The 22,644-nt window shown below is 39.7% G+C and overlaps 1 protein-coding gene across 4 annotated transcripts in view; it reads left to right on the top strand.

Annotated features, from left to right (window-relative positions):
- Positions 1-22,644, top strand: part of LOC137211954 (leucine-rich repeat-containing protein 37A3-like) — a 113,934-nt gene that overhangs the window by 86,265 nt on the left and 5,025 nt on the right. The window contains exons 6-8 of one of the 4 annotated variants that reach the window (XR_010937288.1): positions 4,788-4,837; positions 6,739-6,837; positions 21,128-21,280. Coding sequence is in view for 2 of the 4 variants with exons in the window: in XM_067714747.1 (XP_067570848.1) it covers positions 6,495-6,629; positions 6,739-6,789 (186 nt within the window). In the remaining 2 variants the exon portion in view is untranslated. Of the gene's footprint in view, positions 1-4,787; positions 4,838-6,494; positions 6,630-6,738; positions 6,977-21,127; positions 21,400-22,644 lie in introns of those variants that run through there. The other 3 variants (XM_067714747.1, XM_067714752.1, XM_067714754.1) reach the window with 3 other exon arrangements.

Genomic DNA, 22,644 nt, shown 5'->3' with positions numbered 1-22,644 from the left:
AGTCATAAGGACTGACATACACTTTGTTCTTTTCTTGAAAAGTATATTCCTAGGATGATTTTTTGTATTTTTGTTTTGTTTTTGTTTTTTCTCTGGGGGGCTGCGTTGGGGCTTCATTGCAGTTCATGGGCTTCTCACTGAGGTGGCTTCTCTTGTTGTCGAGTATGGGCTCTTGGCACGTAGGCTCAGGAGTTGTGGCGCACGGACTTAGTTGCTCCGTAGCATGTGGGACCTTCCCAGACCAAGGATCGAACCCGTGTCCCCTGCACTGGCAGGTGGATTTTTTTTTTTTTTTTTTTTTGCGGTACGCGGGCCTCTCACTGCCGTGGCCCCTCCCGCCGCGGAGCACAGGCTCCGGACGCGCAGGCTCAGCGGCCATGGCCCACGGGCCCAGCCGCTCCGCGGCATGCGGGATCCTCCCGGACCGGGGCACGAACCCGCGTCCCCTGCATCGGCAGGCGGACTCTCAACCACTGCGCCACCAGGGAAGCCCCATGGCAGGCGGATTCTTAATCACTGCGCCACCAGGTAAGTCCCCACAGGATTTTTAAAGGAACTCCACTCCCAGGAAATCTCTATGGAATTGGATCCATGATAACAAGCCACTGGACTATTTTGACAAGTTAAGTTTATAGGAAGGCCAGAGCTGACATGATAGTAAAATTCCTTCAACTCAGAAAACGATGCTGATTTGATGTACTCAGCAGTCACTCTCATTCTACTTTTGATTTCTTTCCTTGTTGGCTGAAATGATGAGAGATATACGATCTCCAAAGTCATGGAGCTATCAGTCACCCTGGGAGAGGTAAAAGGACATGCCTAAACGATAAAAGTGTGATCTTTTCAATTCCTTAGGTTTACTTAGCATCTTTCTTCTCCGGTGTATTAGGAATTGTGTAGATAGGTTCCATTAAACCACTGCAAGTAAAATCCTGCAGCAGGCTACCCTAAAGTATGTCATATTTATAGTAGCCTATTCCTGGAGGTAGCCTGTTTACCTTTTGTTCGGTTACACAATGGTTTATTACTTTTCCCCACAGGCAGTTGCTAACATTAAAAGAGTGGTTTTAATAAGCTGAGAATCTTGATTCTACCCTTCGAATCCAACCTACTTTATTTACCTTTTCTCTTGTAATGGCCTCCCTCCATTCCAGCCAAAGCGGCTCCTCACTATACGCTCGTTACACCATACCCATTCCTACTTTGGTCTGTGCCTTTGCCCATCTAAAATTCCTTTATTTTGCTTTGCCTGTGGAAGTCCTATGAATCTCTGAAAAGCCAACTCAAGTTCAGATATCTGTCCTCGTAAAGCCTTCCCTGAATACTGCAGCCCTCCTGATCCTAGTCCTGTGAGGTTTGTCACCATTTCTTAGGGCCCATAGCAAAGCGGTCCCTCCCCTCAGAACTCACAAAAGTGGTAAGCAGTTTTTTAAAAGGCAGCCCCCCAAGAGAGAAACACCAAAGTTAGCACATCATGGAGCTGAGCAGAGATGCGTAAGGACCAATGGCTTGCGGGCCTATCAGACTTGAATACAACCTGGCATGATGTACTAACTTCTAACGAGAAATGTGTCTATCTGCAGGAGGGTTGGTCAGTAGTGAAAGCATAGAAAAGGTGAGGAGAGACCAGCATGGGCAGTGCCCATCCTCACATTGCCCGAGAGTAGAGATGGCACCTTAGGCAGCATAACTGACGAGTCAGGCCCCCTAGCCAGGCTGTGCCTGTGGAGGAGATGAACGGATCCAGCTACCTCAGGCCTTCCCATTAAATTCTCGATTCAGCTGATTCCTTTTCTAATTCTGTTCTCACCAAGTAGCCTCCGATCGTGTGATTGTGCTTTAGTGTGCCGCGGAGGCCTGTCTCCACAGAAGGCAATTCTCTCATTGTGCAGACACGGATGCCCTGTGTGTAGAAGAGATGTATTTCTCATTGTCAAGTAATAATTTGGCATTCTGATTTTTGATCAATCCTGTGATATTGATAAAGTGCGACCGCCACAACAGGAAGACGTGAGTTCTCTCTTGGTGAGGAAGAGTATGATTTCTGAGCCAGGAGGCTGGGGACTGGCATGGGGTCAGCTTGCTAGTCATTGGCCATTGCCCAGACTGTACCCTCTATATCTCCAGGTGGCATATGGCCTCTTGCCTTTTTAGAATTTCTGGAAAGTCCCCTTTTTATTGTTTTTAACTTCTAGGTAGTTTAACCTTACATTTGTTTTGTTTTGTTTTGTTTTGGCCTGCAGGATCTTCGTTCCCCAAGTAGGAATTGAACCTGTACCCTCGGCAGTGAAAGCGAGGAGTCCTAACCATTATTTCCTCTCCCCACTTATGTGATAAGCTTTTTGAGGACAGGGGCCATGCAGTGTTCTTCCTATGGTAGACAATAATGGGGTTCAACGGAACAGAGATGAGGCATTATGTCAATTCCACAGTGAGGAATAATGCAGCCGAATATTTATTTGAAGTAGCATAGAGTCCAGCAGTAGACCCATGTGTTGTTAAGACTTTTGAAATGTCATGTTTCAATATTCCAATCAGTGGAAGAAAATGAATAAATGGTGATAGAATAGCTGCCTAACTCCTTGGGGGTAAATAATAGCAGATCCCCATTTTTCATCTTAAATAAACGTATTTCCATAAATGTGAAGAAAGACCACATAAAGGTATTAGAGGAAAATAAAAGCAATATTTTTATAATCTTATGGTGGGAAAGAGCCTTCAGAGCCTGATGCCACAAGCAGAGCCTTTGATACATTCCACCATCTTGTCTGTGACACCAGCTTAGCACTGATTCATGCCAAGCGTAAGATGAAGAGTTTTCCATATATTGTCTGATTTAATGCCCACAGTCCTGTGAGGATGATATTACTATCCCTCCTTCATCGATGAAGGAGATCAGTGTGAGGGCCCAGGGGCCAAACCAAAAGCAGAAGCCAGTTTCACCCGACTGCAAAGCTTGTGCTCCCTACTCCACTCTTTTGTCGTGTCTCCTTAGAGACAAAAACACTGGAAAGATTCGAAACCCTGAAATTCAATGAAAGCCAGTATTTCTTTACTATGAAGAGTTGTTTGTTTGTTTGTTTGTTTGGAGGTGGTGGGGTTTGGCCATGCTGTGCAGCTTGCGGGATCTTAGTTCCCTGACCAGGGATTGAACCTCGGGCCACAGCAGTGAAAGAGCCAAGCCCTAACCACTGGACCACCAGGGAACTCCCAAGAGTTTCATGAGTCAACAAGAAGAAGACAAACAGTCCAGGGGAAAGTGGGGCAAGGGCTGTGAAGAGTAGGAGGTGTGTTGACAGTCTGCCACCGTATCTGCCCGTCCTCTCCTCATGGCTCAGGTGGGGTGGGTTTTGTTAGCCAGGCCTTTGTCACCTCATGACGTAAAAATCATCTCTAGGGCTTCCCTGGTGGCGCACTGGTTGAGAGTCCGCCTGCCGATGCAGGGGACACGGGTTCGTGCCCCGAGGATCCCACATGCCGAGGAGCGGCTGGGCCTGTGAGCCATGGCCCCTGAGCCTGGGTGTCCGGAGCCTGTGCTCTGCAACGGGAGAGGCCACAACAGTGAGAGGCGCGCGTACCGAAAAAAAAAAAATCATCTCTAATATTTTCTTCAAGTACTTTTATAATCTGTCTAGAATTTGTTGTATTTGTTTTTTAGTGTGGTTGAGGTAGGGGATGTAACTTTTTCCCCCTACATGAAGATCTAATTCTCTTCAAATCTTTCACTGAATGGTTTATTCTTTCTTCCCTGGCGTAATATACTCTCTTCATCTGGACTGTATTCTGTGATCCAGTTATCTTGTCCTGTACCAGTACCAGTATCACACTGCTTAATTCTAGTTGCTCTATAACATATTTTATATCTGGTAGGGCAAGGTCCTACTCTTTGACCTTCTTTTGCATACATTTCATAACTATTCTTACATATATTCTCTCCCAAATGTCAGCTGGCCAGGTTTCATTTAAAAATTATTTTGGCTATAAGTGGATTGCATTGAATTTGTAGTTTCATTTGAGGAGAACTGACCTCTTTACAACATTCTAGGAGGATGGTATCTCATGCCATGTAAGTACTTCTTCTTCATGTCCTTCTGAGAAGTTTTAATATTTTCATCACATAGGTCTTACAAATTTGTGGTTAAGTTTATTCCTAGGTACTTTATGCATTTTTATGGATATAGTAAATGGGATGTTTCTTCTGTTGTTTCGTTAGTTATTTGTGTTATATGGGAAAGCTATTGAGGCTTATATGTTGATCTCTTGATTTTGTATGGAGTTATCTTACTCATGTTACTTCCAATAAAATTTCTGTTGATTCTTTTGGTCTTTTTAGGTCCCTCGTTTCATATGCAAATACGTTTGTTTCTTGCTTTCCAATACTTCATTTCCAATACTTGGTTTTTCTTATCGTACTGATTAAGACCTCCTCCACAATGATCAATAGTAGCAGTAATTATTGGGCATCCTACTCTTGTTCTTGACTTTAAAACAATGCTTAGGTTTCTGCCAGATACTTTTATTTTCTTTTCCTACTTCTAAGAGTTTTTATTAGGAATTATCTGTTGAACGTTATCTAAAACAGTCAATGAAATATATCGCTGGCTGCATGCAAGACCCTAAGTTAGGTACTGTGGAAGAGTCAAAGGAATTTTAAACAGGGTAGAATTCCTTTCCTTAAAAAAGTTATCATTCTCACTGGGTAGATAAGATTTAAAGTAAAAAGGAATGAATAAGGATTTGGAAATAGTTGTAATGGCTAATCATGATCATGTTTTCTTTCAAAACAGATTTATTCTCATAGAATTGCAAATGAGGAGGATAAAAAAAGAAGCAGAAGGTAAATATTGGTCTCTGAAAGCAGAATTTTACAACTAGAGGAAAACATAGAACTCATCTATTTCAATTTCCTCACCAAAGGCAGGAAGAATGTTTAATTACCCTAATGGTTTAACCTAATTTAGAAATCAGCAGAATTAGCTCCCCAGCCCAAGCTGAGTTAGAACAGGACTGGCACAGATTCATCTGCTTTCATTAGCCTTTAAGGAAAGAGGGTGGACGGGGAGGGGTTTTGGTTGTACCTGTTCCTGCTGGCCTGACGCCTGGTTCCTAGGCATCAGGCCAGACCAGACGCCTTCTAGGAGGCTCTGGGGTCGGGAGAGCCACATGGTTGGGGATTTAGGGGCTGGCCTCACTCAAAGCTGACGAAAGGTAGAACATATGAGCCCCTTCTGTAAAGTGGCAAGAAAACTTCCCTTCTCATCCTACTGTTTTTCAGGCCCCTACTCTCTATTCCCTTTATCCCAACCTCATAGAATTTTAACCGGGAGAAACTTTAGACTGTAGTTTGTCTCATCCTTTTAGAATAAGGAACTGGAGAAAAAGAAAGGGAAAATATCTTGCCCCATGGTCATACTGCTAGTGATTATGAAAAAGAAGATGGTCCCTGTCCACTGAGGACTTCTCTACTGATCACACTGTGCTTGGGCTGTGAGCTAGGTTTTTTTGTTTGTTTGTTTGTTTGTTTTGTGAGCTAGGTTTTCTGTCACAATTCAGTAGACACATACTATATGGACAAAAGTAGTTTCTGAAACAAACTTACTGTGCACTCAGATTTTTTTTTCTGTTCTATTTGTATTCAGAAAGAGTATTTTGTGTTTCCCTGCTGGTCATGGCCTTTAAACCGATTTCACAATTCACTGACACCTCAGTGCTACCCTGCAGTATGAAAGTCAGAGAGCTATAGATAACTTTGCTTGTTGGGTTCACGTGTTTACTTGGTGTGATTCAACTTATAGGATAGGGCAGCCAGGAAAATAAAAGCACCTTCTCCCCACACCCACACCCCCAGCAAATGCTGCATGTGCGACTAAGTGCGAAGCGGACTGGTGTGAAGCGCATCTAGAGAGTAACGTGTTTCTGCCCAGCGCCGTCGTGCAGTGTTTTCACCGCACGAGGGCACTTGGCCAAGGGCCAGGAAAGGTGAACGGGGCTGAAAATCCTGCCTATACTCCATGCTAAGCCACATGCAGTGGTCTCCCCGGAGACACTGGGGGTCCACTTTGGACAGACACAGAGAACTTCTGGAAGGCCAGCGTGCATGGAATGAATTTCAAGATCCCGGGTCTGTGGTGAAGTGGTCTCCCCAGAGACACTGGGGGTCCACTTTGGACAGACACAGAGAACTTCTGGAAGGCCAGCGTGCATGGAATGAATTTCAAGATCCCGGGTCTGTGGTGATTTTTGCTCATTGTGATTATGGACTGAGGTACCCGTTTAGTCCTAATAAGACCAGAGATAACACATTGTGCGAGAGATGAAAAATGACGTGTAACACTAACTGTGTGTGTTTTCCTCCGAGGGGCTTTTTTAGATTTCTGCGGCGTAAGAGAAGCTCAGGGGAAAGTGAGAGTCAGGTAAATTTGAGGAGGGTAAAGTACTGTGGCCAGAGAAAGCAGGGGAGATGCAGAATTAATACTTCCCTTTCTGTGTTCTAGGAGGGCGATTTCGGGAGAAGGCGGCCACTTTGGCTTAAGGATACCTATAGGCCCCTCAACGCCACATGCATGGAAAACATGGCACAAAAGCTACACGACAGGGAGTCTTCTGATGAGGATGAGATATTCTATAAGGTAAATGATAGGGGACAATTTAAAATTCTCATCTAAAATGAGGAAATAATGAAAATTATAATTGTTCTTTTCAAAATTAAAAGCCTTGGCATTACTCTTCTTACCCCAGGGAAGTCATCAAAGCCCCAGCAGAGAAGCTTCTGGCTGCCTATTGGATTGATGAAGAGGCGGGTGAGGAAAGTGAGACAGCACACGAGACTGCCACAGAGTGAGCCCTGTTCTGCCTCAAGCCACCTGCAAATGTTATTTTCTTCTTAAAATGGCTTCTCATATTGGCTTCTCAGCATAGCCTGTAAAAATACTTATTTTTCTGATATTAAAATGTATAAATTCATAACCAAGTCTAACCATGTGGTAAGGAATTAAAATGTAAATAGTTGAATATTTATATACCAATATCAAGGGCCTGCAAGAAGAAGCAGGGCTGAAACTAGAATCCCTCATGCAGCCAGTACTTCCACAAGGGGAAATGTGGGCAAAGGAGGATGAGTAGAAGGATGAAGAGGGGCTTCCCTCCCTTGCTTCCCCAGCATCATCCGTCCCTGGGAACTGGAAAACATACCATCCGCAAGGGGCGTAGGTCATTCAATCAAATAACAATTCATCCTGGTGCCCTCTCTCCTGGTTCATCAAGTACCAGTTATTTACAACATGCTCGACCTCCTGCCCATAGAGGATCATCTACCTCTGGCCCGTCACGTACGGTCATTGGGGTTGCGAGAATGCTTGCATCACTGGGCCTCCCTCCACTGTGGAGCCAAGGCCTGACTTTTCTTCCAGGTTCTCAAACTCATGACAAATGTGTACCCTGTCTTGGTAGGGGCTTCTCCACCATTTCAAGCTGGTGGAAATTCCCATTGGGTTGTTTTTTTTTCTTTAAAAAAAGATCCCAACCCTTGGATAACTAGCAGGGAGGTGCCAGAAAGACAGGGTAAAGAAGAACATGCGAGAGCAGCCATTGCCAAAGACGGCCCTCCTCAGGCCCTGGCCTCTCCTGACCCCGCTGCGGGTCAGCTGTGTGCCGCTCGGCTCCCTCCAGCTCAGCCCAGCACCAAACCTAGCCACCTCCTGCCTCAGCCAGCACAGGACCCGGGCTGCATGATTCCAAGTGATTCACTATGTGAATAAGTTCTCATTTGCAGAGAGCACAGCATAGGAAAAGTGGCCATTAATGTTAATTCCCTTCCCCCTTCCATTCCTTTATCTTGTTCCATTATGTATGCATCAGTTATATAGCTTAATAATGTAACCAAGCATCTGATTTTTAGCAAGGGGGTAGCTCTTAGAATCTTAGGGAGCTGGAACTCTGAATGAATGAATTAAAACAATGCAATTACACCACTAATTTTAAAATTTATCATCATTGATTAAAAATAAACATTAAAAAATTAAATTAACAATTTATTATCCCGCCATTGAGACTCACCACAAGGTGTCACGTCTGTCAGGCATTCACTGTCACAACGCAGCTTGACTGTCTTACAGGCAACCTCAATACTATCTTTAAATTGGCAGAAGCAGCAGCCCATACGGCTAGGTAAGATCCTATAAATGGAAACACTGGTCATTAAAGTTGTGATAAAACAGTTACTTGAGTAGGTAGAAGGGGGAGTCCAAGGCCCCCACAGACCAGTGCAAAAAGGAGTTCTTGGGGCTCATGGGCTGGAGAACAGGATAGGGGCCGGTTGGCCAATTGCTGCTCTTGACTGTTGTAAATAAATATAGTGGAGGAGAGAGGTGCCCAACAGAAGGATTAGGATGGCAGTAGGTATGGTATGCCTAGAAAAAAGGGAATAGGGATTAGAATTGGGGGACATTGATCTGTAATTTAATTCAGAAGTATCTCGTACCAACTCCAAAGCCTCACTTTGGGTTGAGAGTACACAGGAAGAAGGCAGACTTCTAAGAAGAGTCTGAATAAGACCTCACCTTCTGGAGTCCCTTTCTCAGTTCCTATATGTCAGTAGTAATATATTAGAAATTATTCTGGTAATAAAAAAGCATCATGTGGTTAAACAATAATAGAGATCGCATTGGCCAAATCTGGACAAATGGAACATTCCAAAGAATAACATGATCATTATAAGGTATAACATAGTTAATTCAGAAAAAAAGCACATGAGTTCATAATGATACTCAAAATGAAAAGTGGCGGAGCTCTTCTTTATAGAATCATGTCAGCTAATAAATGCAAAAGGAATGATAGATCAGGAAAGTGTCATTTTACAACTATCAATGTAATAATCGATTCAGACAAGGCTTATCATTGATGCACAGTTGGGTGAAGAGTTGTTTGAAAGTAGGATCTGCACTGATCCCAAAGTATGGGACCTCATATTATTTATCAATTACCAAGGGGAAAAATAACTTCACAATGGAGAGATATGGAAGAAACCACCTTAATCAAGGGATCAGACTTAGCACTGGGCCACCTGAAGTGATGAAGTATGAAGAATACATCACCTATATAGTATTCTTCCCCAAAATATTTACTTTGAATCAAATGAGGAAACAGACAAATCCAGACTGTGGGGCAATTTACAAGACAACTGGCTTAGACTCTTCAAAAATGCCAATGTCATAAAAGACCCAAAAAAAAAATAGTAGGGAAATATTCTAGATTAAAGGAAACAAAGATATGACATGCAATGACTAATCTTTAACTGGACCCTGTATGAAAATAAAACAGACTTAAAGAATGTTATTGGCTACTGGCCAAGATGAAGTAACAAGGACCAATTTAACCTCCCACCTGAAACAATGAAAGCATCAGGCAGAACATATGAAACAACAGTTTTCAAGAAACTGCACCTCAGGCAATACAGTTCAGTGATCCCTAGGAGATGGAAAATAAATGAAGTGATACCTATAATAGCCCTAACTTACTTCTCTGAGAGAGTTTCCAGGTCATGGTATGGGGAAGAGATGTCCAGGCTGAGACTGGTGGACTCCCTGACTGAGGAAATGGAGCTGAGAGTCTGGGAAAACCAAGGTAACTAGAGTTCACAAAGCAGAGTATGAGAGAGAAAAGAAGTGCACAGACAACGAACTCTGGGGATATGCAGAGGGATCTCTTGAGAATTCAACACAGTATTGGTCAGTACATTTGTGTGAGGAATTACCTGATGCCAGGAAAAGAACCACAAGAAAGGATTAATAAGAAGAATAACTGGATATCACACAGGGTTGTAGGAATAGTACCTGTTCCTACAAGTCAGACTGGAAAACCTCATGATACTCAGAAAGGACTTGTCTCAGTAGTTGCAAATAATGAGCTCCAGACTAAAGGCTACGTGGACTCCTACCCAACGAATCTTAACAGCTAGACTTAAAAGAATAAAACTGTTTTGAGTAACTTAATTTCACAAAAGCAAAGCCCAAGGATTTTACAGGAATATAAATATATATAGCACACAATAAACTAAACTCACAACATCTGTTATCATATGAAAAATTGCCAAACATGCAAAGAATTAGGAAAATATGACCCATACTGAGGAGAAAAGGCAACCAATCAAAACTAACCCATAATCTATGCAGATGTTAGAACTGGCAGAAAAGAATATTTAAAAAGTTATTATACACGAAGAAAAGTTATTATAACTATTTCATATGTTAAAAAACCCGGACTAGGGCTTCCCTGGTGGCGCAGGGGTTGAGAGTCCGCCTGCCGATGCACGGGACACGGGTTCGTGCCCCAGTCCGGGAAGATCCCACATGCCGCGGAGCGGTTTGGCCCGTGCGACATGGCCACTGAGCCTGCGCGTTCAGAGCCTGTGCTCCGCAATGGGAGAGGCCACAACAGTGAGAGGCCCATGTACCGCAAAAAAAAAAAAAAAAAAAAAAAAAAAACCCAGACTAAATACTGAAAATCTTAAGTAGAGGCATGGAAAATGCAAAACAGACCCAAACTGAGCTTCTAGAGATTAAAAACAATGTCTAAATGAAAAAGACATTGAACGAGGTTAATGGCAGAAGAGACACCGCAGAAGACAGGGTCAGTGAACATTAAACCATAGTAATAGAAACTATCCAAGATTAAACAAAAAGAGTAACAAAACAAAACAACAACAAAAATGAATAGAGCATCAGTGAGTTGTGCAACAACTTCAAGTGGCCTATTCCATGTGTACTTAGAGTCCATGAAGGAGAGGAGAAATACATTGAAGAAATAATTGCCAAAATGTTTCCAAACTGGTAAACACTGTAAACCCACAAAGTCAAGAAGATCAATAAACTTTAAGCATAAGAAACATGGACTAAACTACACCAAGGCACAAAAAGTAATCAAATTGCTCAAAACCAGCAATAAAGGGAAAAATTTAAAAGCAGCCAGAGGAAAAAACTATACACTACATACAGAGGAACAAAGATAACAATGACAGCAGAATTCTTGTTGGAAACAATGTAAACGAGAACTCAGTGGAATAACATCTTTAAAGTAGTGAATTGAATTCTATCAACCTAGAATTCTATACCCAGATCTGTCAAAACAAAAGCAAAATAAAGACTATCTCAGACATACAAAAGCTGAAAGAATTCATTACTAATAGACTTTCCCTATAAGAAATGTTAAAAGAAGTATTTTTAAGTAGAAGGAAAATGACACCAGATTGGAATAATGATCTACAAAAAAGATTAAAAATACTGGAATTGGGAGTTCCCTGGTGGTTCATTGGTTAAAAATCTGCTTGTCAATGCAGGTGACACGGGTTCGATCCCTGGTCCAGGAAGATCCCACATGCCGTGGAGCAACTAAGCCCGTATGCCACAACTACTGAGCCTGCACTCTAGAGCCTGTGTGCCACAACTACTGAAGCCCATGCACCTAGAGCCTGTGCTCTGCAACAACAGAAGCCATCCAATGAGTAGCCGGTGCACCACAACAAAGAGTAGCCTCTGCTAGCCACAACTGGAGAAACCCCAGGCAAAGCAGCAAAGACACAACGCAGCAAAAAAATACATTAAAAAAAATACTTAAGTGCTTCCCTGGTGGCAGAGTGGTTGAGAATCTGCCTGCTAATGAAGGGGACACAGGTTCGAGCCCTGGTCTGGGAGGATCCCACATGCCACGGAGCAACTAGGCCCGTGAACCACAACTACTGAGTCTGCACTCTAGAGCCTGTGAGCCACAACTACTGAGACCATGTGCCGCAACTAGTGAAACCCGTGACCATAGAGCCCGTGCTCTGCAACAAGAGAAGCCACCGCAATGAGAAGCCTGCATACTGCAATGAAGAGTAGTCCCGGCTCGCCACAACTAGAGAAAGCCTGTGTGCAACAATGAAGACCCAATGCGGCCAAAAATAAATAAACAAATTAAGAAAAGAAAAAAAGGGAAAAATCACATAGTCATTGCAATAGATGGAGGAAAAGAATGAGAGAATCTAACATCCATTCCTGATTAAAGAAAAACACAGCCCTCAGTAGACTAGGAATGGAAGGAGACTTCCTCAACTTGATAAATGACTTCTACAAAATACCTAACATCATATTTAATGGTGAAGGACAAAGTACTTTCTCTCCAGGATCAGGACAAAGGCAAGGATGTCTGTTCTCATTACTTCTATTTGACATTGCACTGAAGGTTCTAGCCAGTGCAATAGAGCAACAAAAAGAAAAGAGATATTCAGAATGGAAAGGAAGAAGTAAATCTATCTTTATTTACAGATAACATGATTATGTAGAAAACCTGACAGAATCTACAAAAATGCTACTGGAACTAATAAATGAGTTTATCAAGTTTGCAGGATACGAGATCAACATACAAAAAGATTAATTTATCTCAACAAACAATCAGAGATCAAAGTTTTAAAACACTACTTATAATAGGATCAAACAGATAAAATACTTAGAATAAATCTGACAAAAGATGTAAAAGACTTACACACTGAAAACTGTAAAATATTGCTGGGAGAAATTAAGGAAGACCTAAATAAATGGAGAGATATAAAGTATTCATGGATCAGAAGATTCAGTATTGTTGAGACATCAATTCTCCCCGAATCGATTTATAGATCAAAATCCCAGTAGGCTTTTCTATAGAAATTGACAAGCTAATTCTAAAATTCATATGGAAATAAGATTTAGAATAACTAAAACAACTTTGAAAAAGAACAGAGTTGGAGAATTAACAGTAACTGATTTCAAGGCTTATGAAGCTACACCTTCAAGACACTGTGATAGTAGTGTAAGGACAGAGAAAAAGATCAAAGGAACAGAATAGAAAGTTCAGAAGGAGAGAGATGTGGACAACTGACTTTCAGGTTCAAAGGCATTTAAGTGGAGAAACGATAGTCTTTGCAACAAATGATGCTGGAGCAATTGAATATCCAGCTGCAAAAAAAAAAAACAGAAAGAAGTTCCATCCAAACCATATACAGAAATGAACTCAAATTGGTTCAAAGATCTAAATGTAAAACATAAAACTATAAAACTTCTAGAAGAAAGCAGGTGAAAAATTTTATGACCGTGAGTTCAGCAAGATTTCTTAGATACAACACCAAAAGCATAATCCATAAAAGAAAAATATAGATAAATTAGACACCATCAAAATTAAGAATTTCTGCCCTGCATAAGACACTCCTGAGAGAATGAAAAGATGAGTCACAGAATGGGAGAAAATACTTAGCAATCTCTTATACTTAGATAAGAGATTCAAAGATATATGGATGGAAAATAAGCATATGAAAAGATGTTTGACATGATTAATCATTAGGGATGCTACAGTGAGATACAACTACACACCTATTAAACTATCTAAAATTAAAAATACTAAGCATAGCAAGTGTTGGCCGCAACGTGAAGAAGATGCAACTCTCATATACTGCTGGTAGAGATGAAAATGATCAAACCACTATGGAAAATAGGTATTTTTAAAAAACTTAAACATACACTTACCAATGATCCAGCCATTCTACTTGCAGGTATTTACCCAAGAGAAATGGAAGTACACATCCACACAAAGACTTGTACACAACTATTATACTGTGTACAACTATTATATTGCAACTTTATCTGTAATAGACAAAGACTGAAACAACTCAAATGTCCATCATTGGTGAGTAGATAAATTGTGGTACATCCATATAATGGAATACTATTCAGCAATAAACAGAAATGAATTACTGATATATTGAACAATATGGATGAAGATTAAAATAATCATGCTGAGTTAGAAGCCAGTTAGAAAAAAGTATACCCTGTATGATTCCATTTACATAAAATTCTAGAAAATGCAGACAGAAAGCAGATCAATGGTTGCATGGCAACTGGGAAGGGCGAGGAAAGATGGGAAGGAAGAATTACAAAGAGACATTAAGAAACTTTCTGAGGTGATGGACATTTTGATTTTGGTGATGTCTTCATGGTGCGTATGTATGTGTGTGGGTGAACAAAGATTACTGTATGTCAATTGGACCTCAAAAAGCTGTTAAAAGAAACGATATTATATAAGAGAGACAATTGAGGAAATTTGAATAGCAACTATTTATTAGGTAATATTATTGTGTAGGAATTCAATTTCTTAAATACTGTGTGTTAACAGTATTATAGTTACATAGGGAAATAATTTTTAATATCCAGAGAGGAGGGCATCTAGCTGACAAGACAGGGATCGCAATTGTGGCAGATGCTTTGGGGAGCTGAGGAAGATGAGGCTACAGCAGTGACCAATGTGTGACGGCATGGTGAAGACGGTCATTTGTCAGCTGACCTGACAAAGACGGTTGGAACAGACTGCTAAATGCAGGGCACTTTCCGCATACTAATCTCATGCAATCCCCTCAACTAGCCTTGGCATAACAGAAGGTTTCTATTAGCTTCCCATATTGGTGGGGGGATGGCACAGTTTAAGGTGCAGTGAGTTGTGTAATAAACTGTCACAATAGGGTCCTACAGAAATAGTTTTTGAAACTGCAAAAAAATGAAACTTGAACCTTCTCTCACAACATATATGAAAATTAACTCAAAATGAATCATAGACCTAAATGTAACTATACAACTTCTGGAAGAAAACAGAGGAGAAAATGTTTGTGATTTTGGGTTAAACAATGGGGTCTCAGACAAAGACTTCTTAGGTAAGACACAAAAAAGCACAAACCATCTAAGAAAAATTGCTAAGGGATTCCCTTGTGGTTAAGACTCCGAGTTCCCAATGCAGGGGGCCCGGGTTCGATCCCTGGTCAGGGAAGTAGATCCCACATGCATGCCACAACTAAGAGTTCGCATGCCACAACTAAGAAGCCCATGAGCCGCCACGAAGACCCACACAACAAAATAAATAAATAAATATGAAAAAAAAGAAAAATTGCTAAATTAGAGTTCATCAAAAATTTAAAACTTCTGGTCTTCAGAGACACTTTAATACAATGAAGAAAAGTCACAATCTGTGAGAAGATATTTACTAAACACATATCTGAGAGAAAGGACTTTTTCCACTGCTTTTTATATAAAGCACTCTTAAAACACAATATCAGTATCCAATGAAAAATGGATTTGAACAGACACTTCATTTAAAAAGATATTTGCACATGAATAGACACTCAACATCATCAGCTATTACAGAAATGCAAAATGTGGCAAAAACCACGAGGTGCAACTACACACCTACTAGAAAGGCTAAAGTATTCTTAAAAACAAATATAAGGATCAGGTGAAGATGTGGAGCAACCGCAACTCTCATAGACTGCCCGTGGGGAAGCAAACTGGCACAGGCACTTTAGAAAACAGTTGAGCAGTTTCTTAAAAAGTTAAATATGCACTTAGCATATGATGAAGCTACCCCAAAGAAATGAAAACATATGCTCGCACAAAACATATGTTCAGACACTCATGTGACTGTTTTCAGGGGCTTTGTTCATAATGGCAAAAAACGAGAAAAAACTCAAATGTTCATCAAACGATGAATCCGTAAACAAATTGTATATCCAGTCAACTAGAATACTGCTCAGCAATAAAAAGGAATGAACTACTGACAGGGGCAACAAAACAGATGAATCTCCAAAGAGACTGGCTAAGTGAAAGAAGCCAAAAACAAAGGCTACATACCACATGATTTCATTTATAAGGTATTCTGGAAAAGGCAACATTATACGGATAAAAATCAGATTGGTGGTTGCCAGGGACTGGTAGTGGGAGGAGTATGGATTGACTACAGAGGGACACGAGGGGTCTTTTGGGAGTGCAGACGTTTTCTTTACTTCAGATGTGGTGGTGGCTACAGAACTATACGTTTGTCAAAACACATCACACTGTATATTTAAAAATAGTGAATTTTGTTAAATGAAAATTATATATAAATAAACCTGACTTAAGAAAATAGTAAACCTAAAAAAACAATTGAGTGAAAATAAACGTAAGGAAAATCAACTTACAGTTTTTCCAATTCAAGGGTCATCATGAGGATGCTTTCAACTGTTGTAAGTGACACTTGTGTTGTTCCCATGTCTCTGAAGGAGAAGCCCAAACATGCGTGATAGAAAACCCAAAGACAAAAGTTCTAAACTTAAAAAGATACTTAACATGTGATTACTTCAATTCTGGCTTCTTACTTGCCATAGATGATAATTCCAAAGAGCTCTTATTGAAGAAATTTAAATTTGCATCATCAAATTAATGACCTTGGTGCTGAACAGTACAATCATTTTTTATTATCCTTACTTCTCATTTTCATTTGCATCTACCTCTTTTGATCACTCTTTTTTAAAAAAAATAATGTATCCCTTATTCCTTTTTTCTTTCTGGGATAAATAATATTCCTACATGCATCTACATGTTCCATATCTATATGTGTTCTTCAACACTGTTCTCATTCTCTGCTGGCTGTCTTACCCAAATATATTCTTTCTTAATCCGTTTCTTTGCCAATAACACTTACTTTCAATAACCCAGTTAAAATCTAAATTATTACTTTTTAGCCAAAGTACTCAATCTTTGACGAAAGTAAAAAAGAGCAGAAATTATTTCATGAGCCATGAAACTGTTACAATACTTACAAATATTTTAATGCTGGCAATTTAAAAAGATGAGAATCTTCAACTGTTGTCGAAGGATTATGACTGAGAATTCTGAAAAATGGAATGGAATTAAAATTATCTGCATTTTCAATTACTTCCATGAAAGCTTATATTCATTTTTTTTTGGTATGGAACTGGAAGGTTAAAAAAAAAAGTCATTTTCTGCCTTTACGTATAAATCACCCTTAGAATCTGTAAAACACTCTTTCACTGGGAACTACCCAGGTCTCTAGATGATAAAGTGGAGAAGAGAAACAAACAAACAAACAATAAAATAGAAAAAAAGTGGCTAGCAAAGAAAAAATATGCCAAAGGACTCTTCAGGTTAAAAACCCTCGAAGTGACTATGCTGATAGGAAGCCCTTGCTCTGTAAAAAAGTACTATTTCTAGTGTCCTCCATAATTCAAGGTGTTTGTCTTTCATCTCTACCAATTTTTTAAAATTTCATGATTTACACTACCCAGCTAAAGACAAAAATAGGGCTAATTCCTTGGTTCTGGAGCCAAAGAAGAGATAAATCCAAGAGGAACTGGTGAAAGCCATACTCCCATCACATAGTCCCATGTGTATTCTTGTATCATAGCCTTTGTTACTGTGTATGTAATCACCTGTTTACTTGTCAGTCTCCTAGAATGTCAGCAACTTGAGAGCAGGGACCACACTTTATTGTCATTATTATACCTGTGCCTGACATAGTGCCTAATATTTACTAGGTATTTAATAAATGTTGGCTGAATAAATAAAAAACATTTTGTATATATATCTATAAAATAAACAAATAAATTTTGGGGAACAAAATTTTATTCCAAAATGCTAGAATAGATTTTCTTCTTAGTTATTTCTTTCTTTTCATTAGTTCTTTAAAACAAATAAGGGGAAAAAAAACCCCAAAAGAAACAGGAAGAGAGAAAAGAATATATGACTTTAGGTTAACTGTACTCAAGAATTATTGGCGTATTTTTGCAGAATATTGAAAGATAATTATCAAAACTAATATCTTTTGGGTTGTCAGGCATCTGTGATCAGCATTTAACATTTAATCCTCACAGTAACCTTGTGTGATAGATATATTACCCCATTGTACAAATGAGGAAATTGAGGCACGGAGAAGTTCTATAACTTGTCCTAAGTCATCAAGCTAGCAGGAAGCAGAGCTGGAATTCGAACTCAGTTCTGACTCTAAAGCCTGTGTTTAACCTGAATGAAAAAAAAAGGGTGGGGGGGTTAAAACATCTGTTACTTTAACCTTAATTTTGAGAGCACTAAATATAGAAATAACTTTTCAAACTTTATCTACCCATCTGGGAAAGCCTCTATAAGAATTATATTTTCTCTTTTATTTATTTATTTCTCTTTTAATTTATTTTTTCCTTAATCATCTCCCATGATAAATATTTAAGTAGCCTATGGTCATTGAGACTTTAGAGATTTTTAAAAAATATTGCAGGAAAATCAGTAAAAATGATGGAGGAAGGACATCTGAAAATTCATCCCTCCATAGAAGCAACAATAACAATAACTACAACAACAAAACTGGCAAAAATGGTCAGAATCAACTTTTTCTGAACTCTGGAAATTTAACCAACAGGCTTGAAGCAAATTGGGGAGCAATTTATTCAAGGAAAACAAATTAACTTCTGTAAGAACAATGAGATCTGTGTTGCTTTAACCTGTCCTTGAACTTTGCTCTCCATGCCAGTGGTAGCCTTGCAAAACAGCCCACATCCCTGGTACCAGAAGGAGCAGCATGGACTGGGAGGGCCTTCAAAGCCTCAACCCCAAAGAACTGTCATTGTTTTACATGTCTGGTGGTCCCCTGGAAGACCTCACTTGAAAGGCTTGCCATTGAGCTGACTCAGAGCTGTCTAGTGAGAAAAGACTCTCCTCAGGTGGCATTTCTGGAAAACATTTTCAAGCAAATATTTTAACATGGCGGCTGCATGAGGCAATGGATAACAGTTGGGGGCAAAAAACAGCCCAACCGAAAAGCTTAAAAAGAAAAGCTGAGGAATAAGATGTCCACAGAGACTTTGAAATGTTCCAATGTATTCCTGGGAAACTGGAAGACCACAAGACATATTCCTGGGAATCTAGGAAGATAACTGTTAGCATTAATAAATGAGTTCAGCAAGGTTGTAGGATATAAGATCAATATTATTTCTACACACCAGCAATGAGTAATCCAAAAATGAAATTAAGAAAACAATTCCACGTGTAACAGCATCAAAACAAATAAAATGCTTATGGAAAAATTTAACCAAGTAAGTGCAAGATTCACAGTGAAAAGTACAAAACTGTTGAAAGAAATTGAAGAAGATCTAAATATAAAGACATGCTGGATTCATGGACTGGAAGATAATCTTATTAAAATTTCACTACTTCCCAAATCGACCTATGGTTCCATTGCAATTCCTATCAAAATCCCAGCTGACTTCTTTCCAGAAATTGCCAAGCTAATTCTAAAATTCATATAGCAATTTAAGGAAACAGAATAAACCAAAACAGTGCTGGTAAAGTACAAAGTGGGAGCACTCACACATCCTGGTTTCAAAACTCAGTTCAAAGCTACTGCAATCACAGTGTGGTACTGGAATAAGAACAGACATGTAAATCAATGGAACAGAAGTGACAGTATAGAAATAAACCCTCCTATTTATGGTCTGTTGATTTTCAGCAAGGGTGCCAAAACAATTCAATGTGGAAAGAACAGTCTTTTCAAATGATGCTGGGACAGCTGTACATCCACACACAAAATAATGAAGCTGGACTCCTACACTTCACACCGTATATGAAAATTAACTCCAAATGGATCAAATATCCAAATGTAAGAGCTAAGGCTATAAAACTCCTAGAAGAAAACACAGGAGTAAATCTTTATGACCTTGCATTAGACAACAGTTGTTAGATATGACACCAGAAGCAGAAACAACCAAAGGAAAAATAGATGAGTTGGACTCCATAAAAATTAAAAACGTTGTGCTTCCAAGGACACTATCAAGAAAGTGAGAAAACATATAGCATGGGAGAAAATACTACAGGTGGGAAGAATAAGATGCAGTTGGGAGAAGAAAAGTATACTACTTGCTAGGTGTGACAATCTCAAAATTTTGAAGTATTACAAATAAAACAGCCATCCTGAATCACCCCAAAGGGCAGACCCAAGTTATTTTTGTTTTAATGTTTATGCCTTTGTAAATCTGAGAAACAGCCAGGATTCTAGTACATAGCAAATAGTGATGACAGCACCCTGAAGTGTGTAAGCTTTGGTGTGTACATAGCTATCTAAAGGAAACAATGCTAGCTGAATGGGGGAGCATTAGGGCGGCTCTGTGTCCGCAGCTCAATTTGCCTTCATAGTGTGGCCTCACCTCCCTCATTGATATTCTCAACAATGGGGTAAATAATTCAATAGGGATAAGGCTTTGATTTTCCTCTTATTCTCTCTTAGGGCTTATGTTCTTGGTACAATATTGATGTACCACAGACAAGCCAGCATGTGAATGTGCTCTGACTGGTTAAGTTACATCGACTTTCCACATTGTAGAGTTCTTCAGTTCCTAAAATCATGGAGCTTGTATTGTTAGAACCAATGAAGTGACTAAAAGAATTTTTAAAAATAAGCCATCAGTCTGCACCTGCATAGGTGAATGAAGGAGAAACACTTTAAAGTCAGAAAAAAAAAGTATACTTAACATTTAGGATTATCAACCACTGCTGGTTTTCCATAATATATTTCATTCCTGATTTTATCTGAAAGAGATATGATTACTACCACCATTCAAAGAGTGGTACTTTATTAATTAATAAGCTCTTGGCTCATCTTTGAGGTAGATTTCAGATTTAAAATAGACTACCACACTGCTAACTACTTCACCTTATGCTTGTCAATAACATCGAGGCGTCATTCAAGAAACCCACTGTCTTATAATTACCTGAAACCCAGTGATGAATCAAGGTTTTGTGGGGCCTGAACCTCATCTACTTTGGGAAATCATATCTAATAAAAACATGCAAAGTTATGAATACAAAAATCGCCAGGACCCCTCTCAAGACCTTGCAAGGGAGCTATGCAAGTGAGGAGCCCTGAAACCTAAGCTTCATTGAATTCATGATAAATTGACCTCAGCTGGGGCCCTTTTCCAAACTTATTTAATGCAGGCAACTTATAAACACCCCAGTAATATGTCATTATAGGTAGTAAAATGACCTAACTCGAGGGTGGCATCTTCCCTTGGTGGCTTCCCTTTGGAAAGAGATGCAATAAAGTTTATATCTCACCATGGCAAATGTTTCCTGAAGCAAATTAGCTTTGTCTATTAGAAAGACTTAGCCCAAAGCAAAGACTTACTATATGTAGCAAGTTTAAGTGAGTTTAAGACATTGTATTGATGCTACTAAAACCTCCTGGTGAAGGGATGTCATGAGCCTGCTCTCCCTTGTGCTGGCAAAAGAAAAACTGACCCTGGTGCTCTCTCCCCAAGACAGGCATCAGCAAACTAACAAGGGAAAGGAAGGAGGCCGCTAAAGATAGGCATGTGCAGGAATTGCTAATCCAGGTCCAGACACAGCCTCAACACCTTCATTAACCAAAGTGTGTGAACTGTGTGAAACTGGATTTCTGAACCACAAGACAGGTAAGACAGTCTTTTCCAAAGCCAGGTGTAGAAGAGCTCTTTACCTTGAGTCTAAAATCGCCTTCGGGCCACTGAACGTACCCACTATCATTTCCTTGTGTCATGAGAAATCACAGAATTTTTGAGCTGAAGGGGTGTAAAACCCACACTTCTTATTGAAGAGTAGTCAGCAAAGAAAGTATATTGAATTAGGCTACAGCAATGTATTTTCTTTATGTTTTTCACACTACAGCTGAACACAAACGTCTTTTTCCATACCGCAAAGGTTCCTACTGGCCACAGATAATTCACTTCAGAGATATATGCTTTTTGAAAAATAATGTTCTGGGTGGCTGGGGAGAGCCCTGTGATCGGTGTTCAGGAATTCTTTCTGCTTTGCCATTTAAAAGAGCTAATAATGGTTGGGGCAGCACCCACACCTTATGCTCCTGAAGAATTCAGTGCTAAACTTAGTTCTTTGCAGCTCTGTGTTGCATACATTTTAAGCAGTTAGGAACTTTGCACATGAGCAGGAATCAAAGTTAAATTCAAAAGCGGAACTTCATGGACCACTCGCATAGTGGAGAGGCATCAGTGGGATTCCATGACAGTGTTTATCTGAGCGTTTTTGCTTGGTGCCTTTTATTGCCGTGACAAAGATCAGAACTATGGAAAGCAGAGCGTTTCATATATATGTGAGTTAAACAAGTCTCTTGGCCTCTTTGTACCTTAGTTTCCTCATTTGTAAAAGAAATAAATGGCTCTCAAGACATACTTTCCAGAATTCATACTGGGCTTACTTACACCCAGCTAACCAATAACTGAATGATGTTTTTACACACAGTTTTTTACATGCATTCATTTTCTGTTTCACTTACGACTTGTGTAAAAACTGTATTCCATGCCAGGCCTGAAACGTTCCAAAGCTCAGTTCTGTGAGTAAACTGCAACCAAGATTTCTACAAAACAAGACACAAGCAAAAGAAGAAGAAAAATATATATTCTTTCAGAACAGTTATCGTTTGGCAATAATTCTAATTTATATATGATGAAACATAACATCACTAACTCCCTCCATACACTAAAGAAATCTCACTGGGGAAGATATTATGATTTATACTTTCATGATTTTATGTGGTGCATTAAATACAAAACAGTAAATGCTCATTAAATACGTGTGTTAAGTGATCTTTATTTCTCTAGAAAGGCAGCACTATTGACATTTTGGGCTGGATAATTCTTTGCTGTGGGAGGCTCTCCTGTACTGTTGGGTGTTTAGTAGCATCTGTGGCCTCTGTCCACTAGATGCCAGGAGCATATACAGTTCTGACAAACAAAAATGTCTCCAGACACTATCAAATGTCACCTGCGTGCAAAATCACCCT

This window comes from Pseudorca crassidens, chromosome 19 (assembly GCF_039906515.1).
Source record: "Pseudorca crassidens isolate mPseCra1 chromosome 19, mPseCra1.hap1, whole genome shotgun sequence".
In the NCBI taxonomy this organism is placed as follows: Eukaryota; Metazoa; Chordata; class Mammalia; order Artiodactyla; family Delphinidae; genus Pseudorca; species Pseudorca crassidens.
This window is presented reverse-complemented; position numbering and strand designations above follow the sequence as displayed.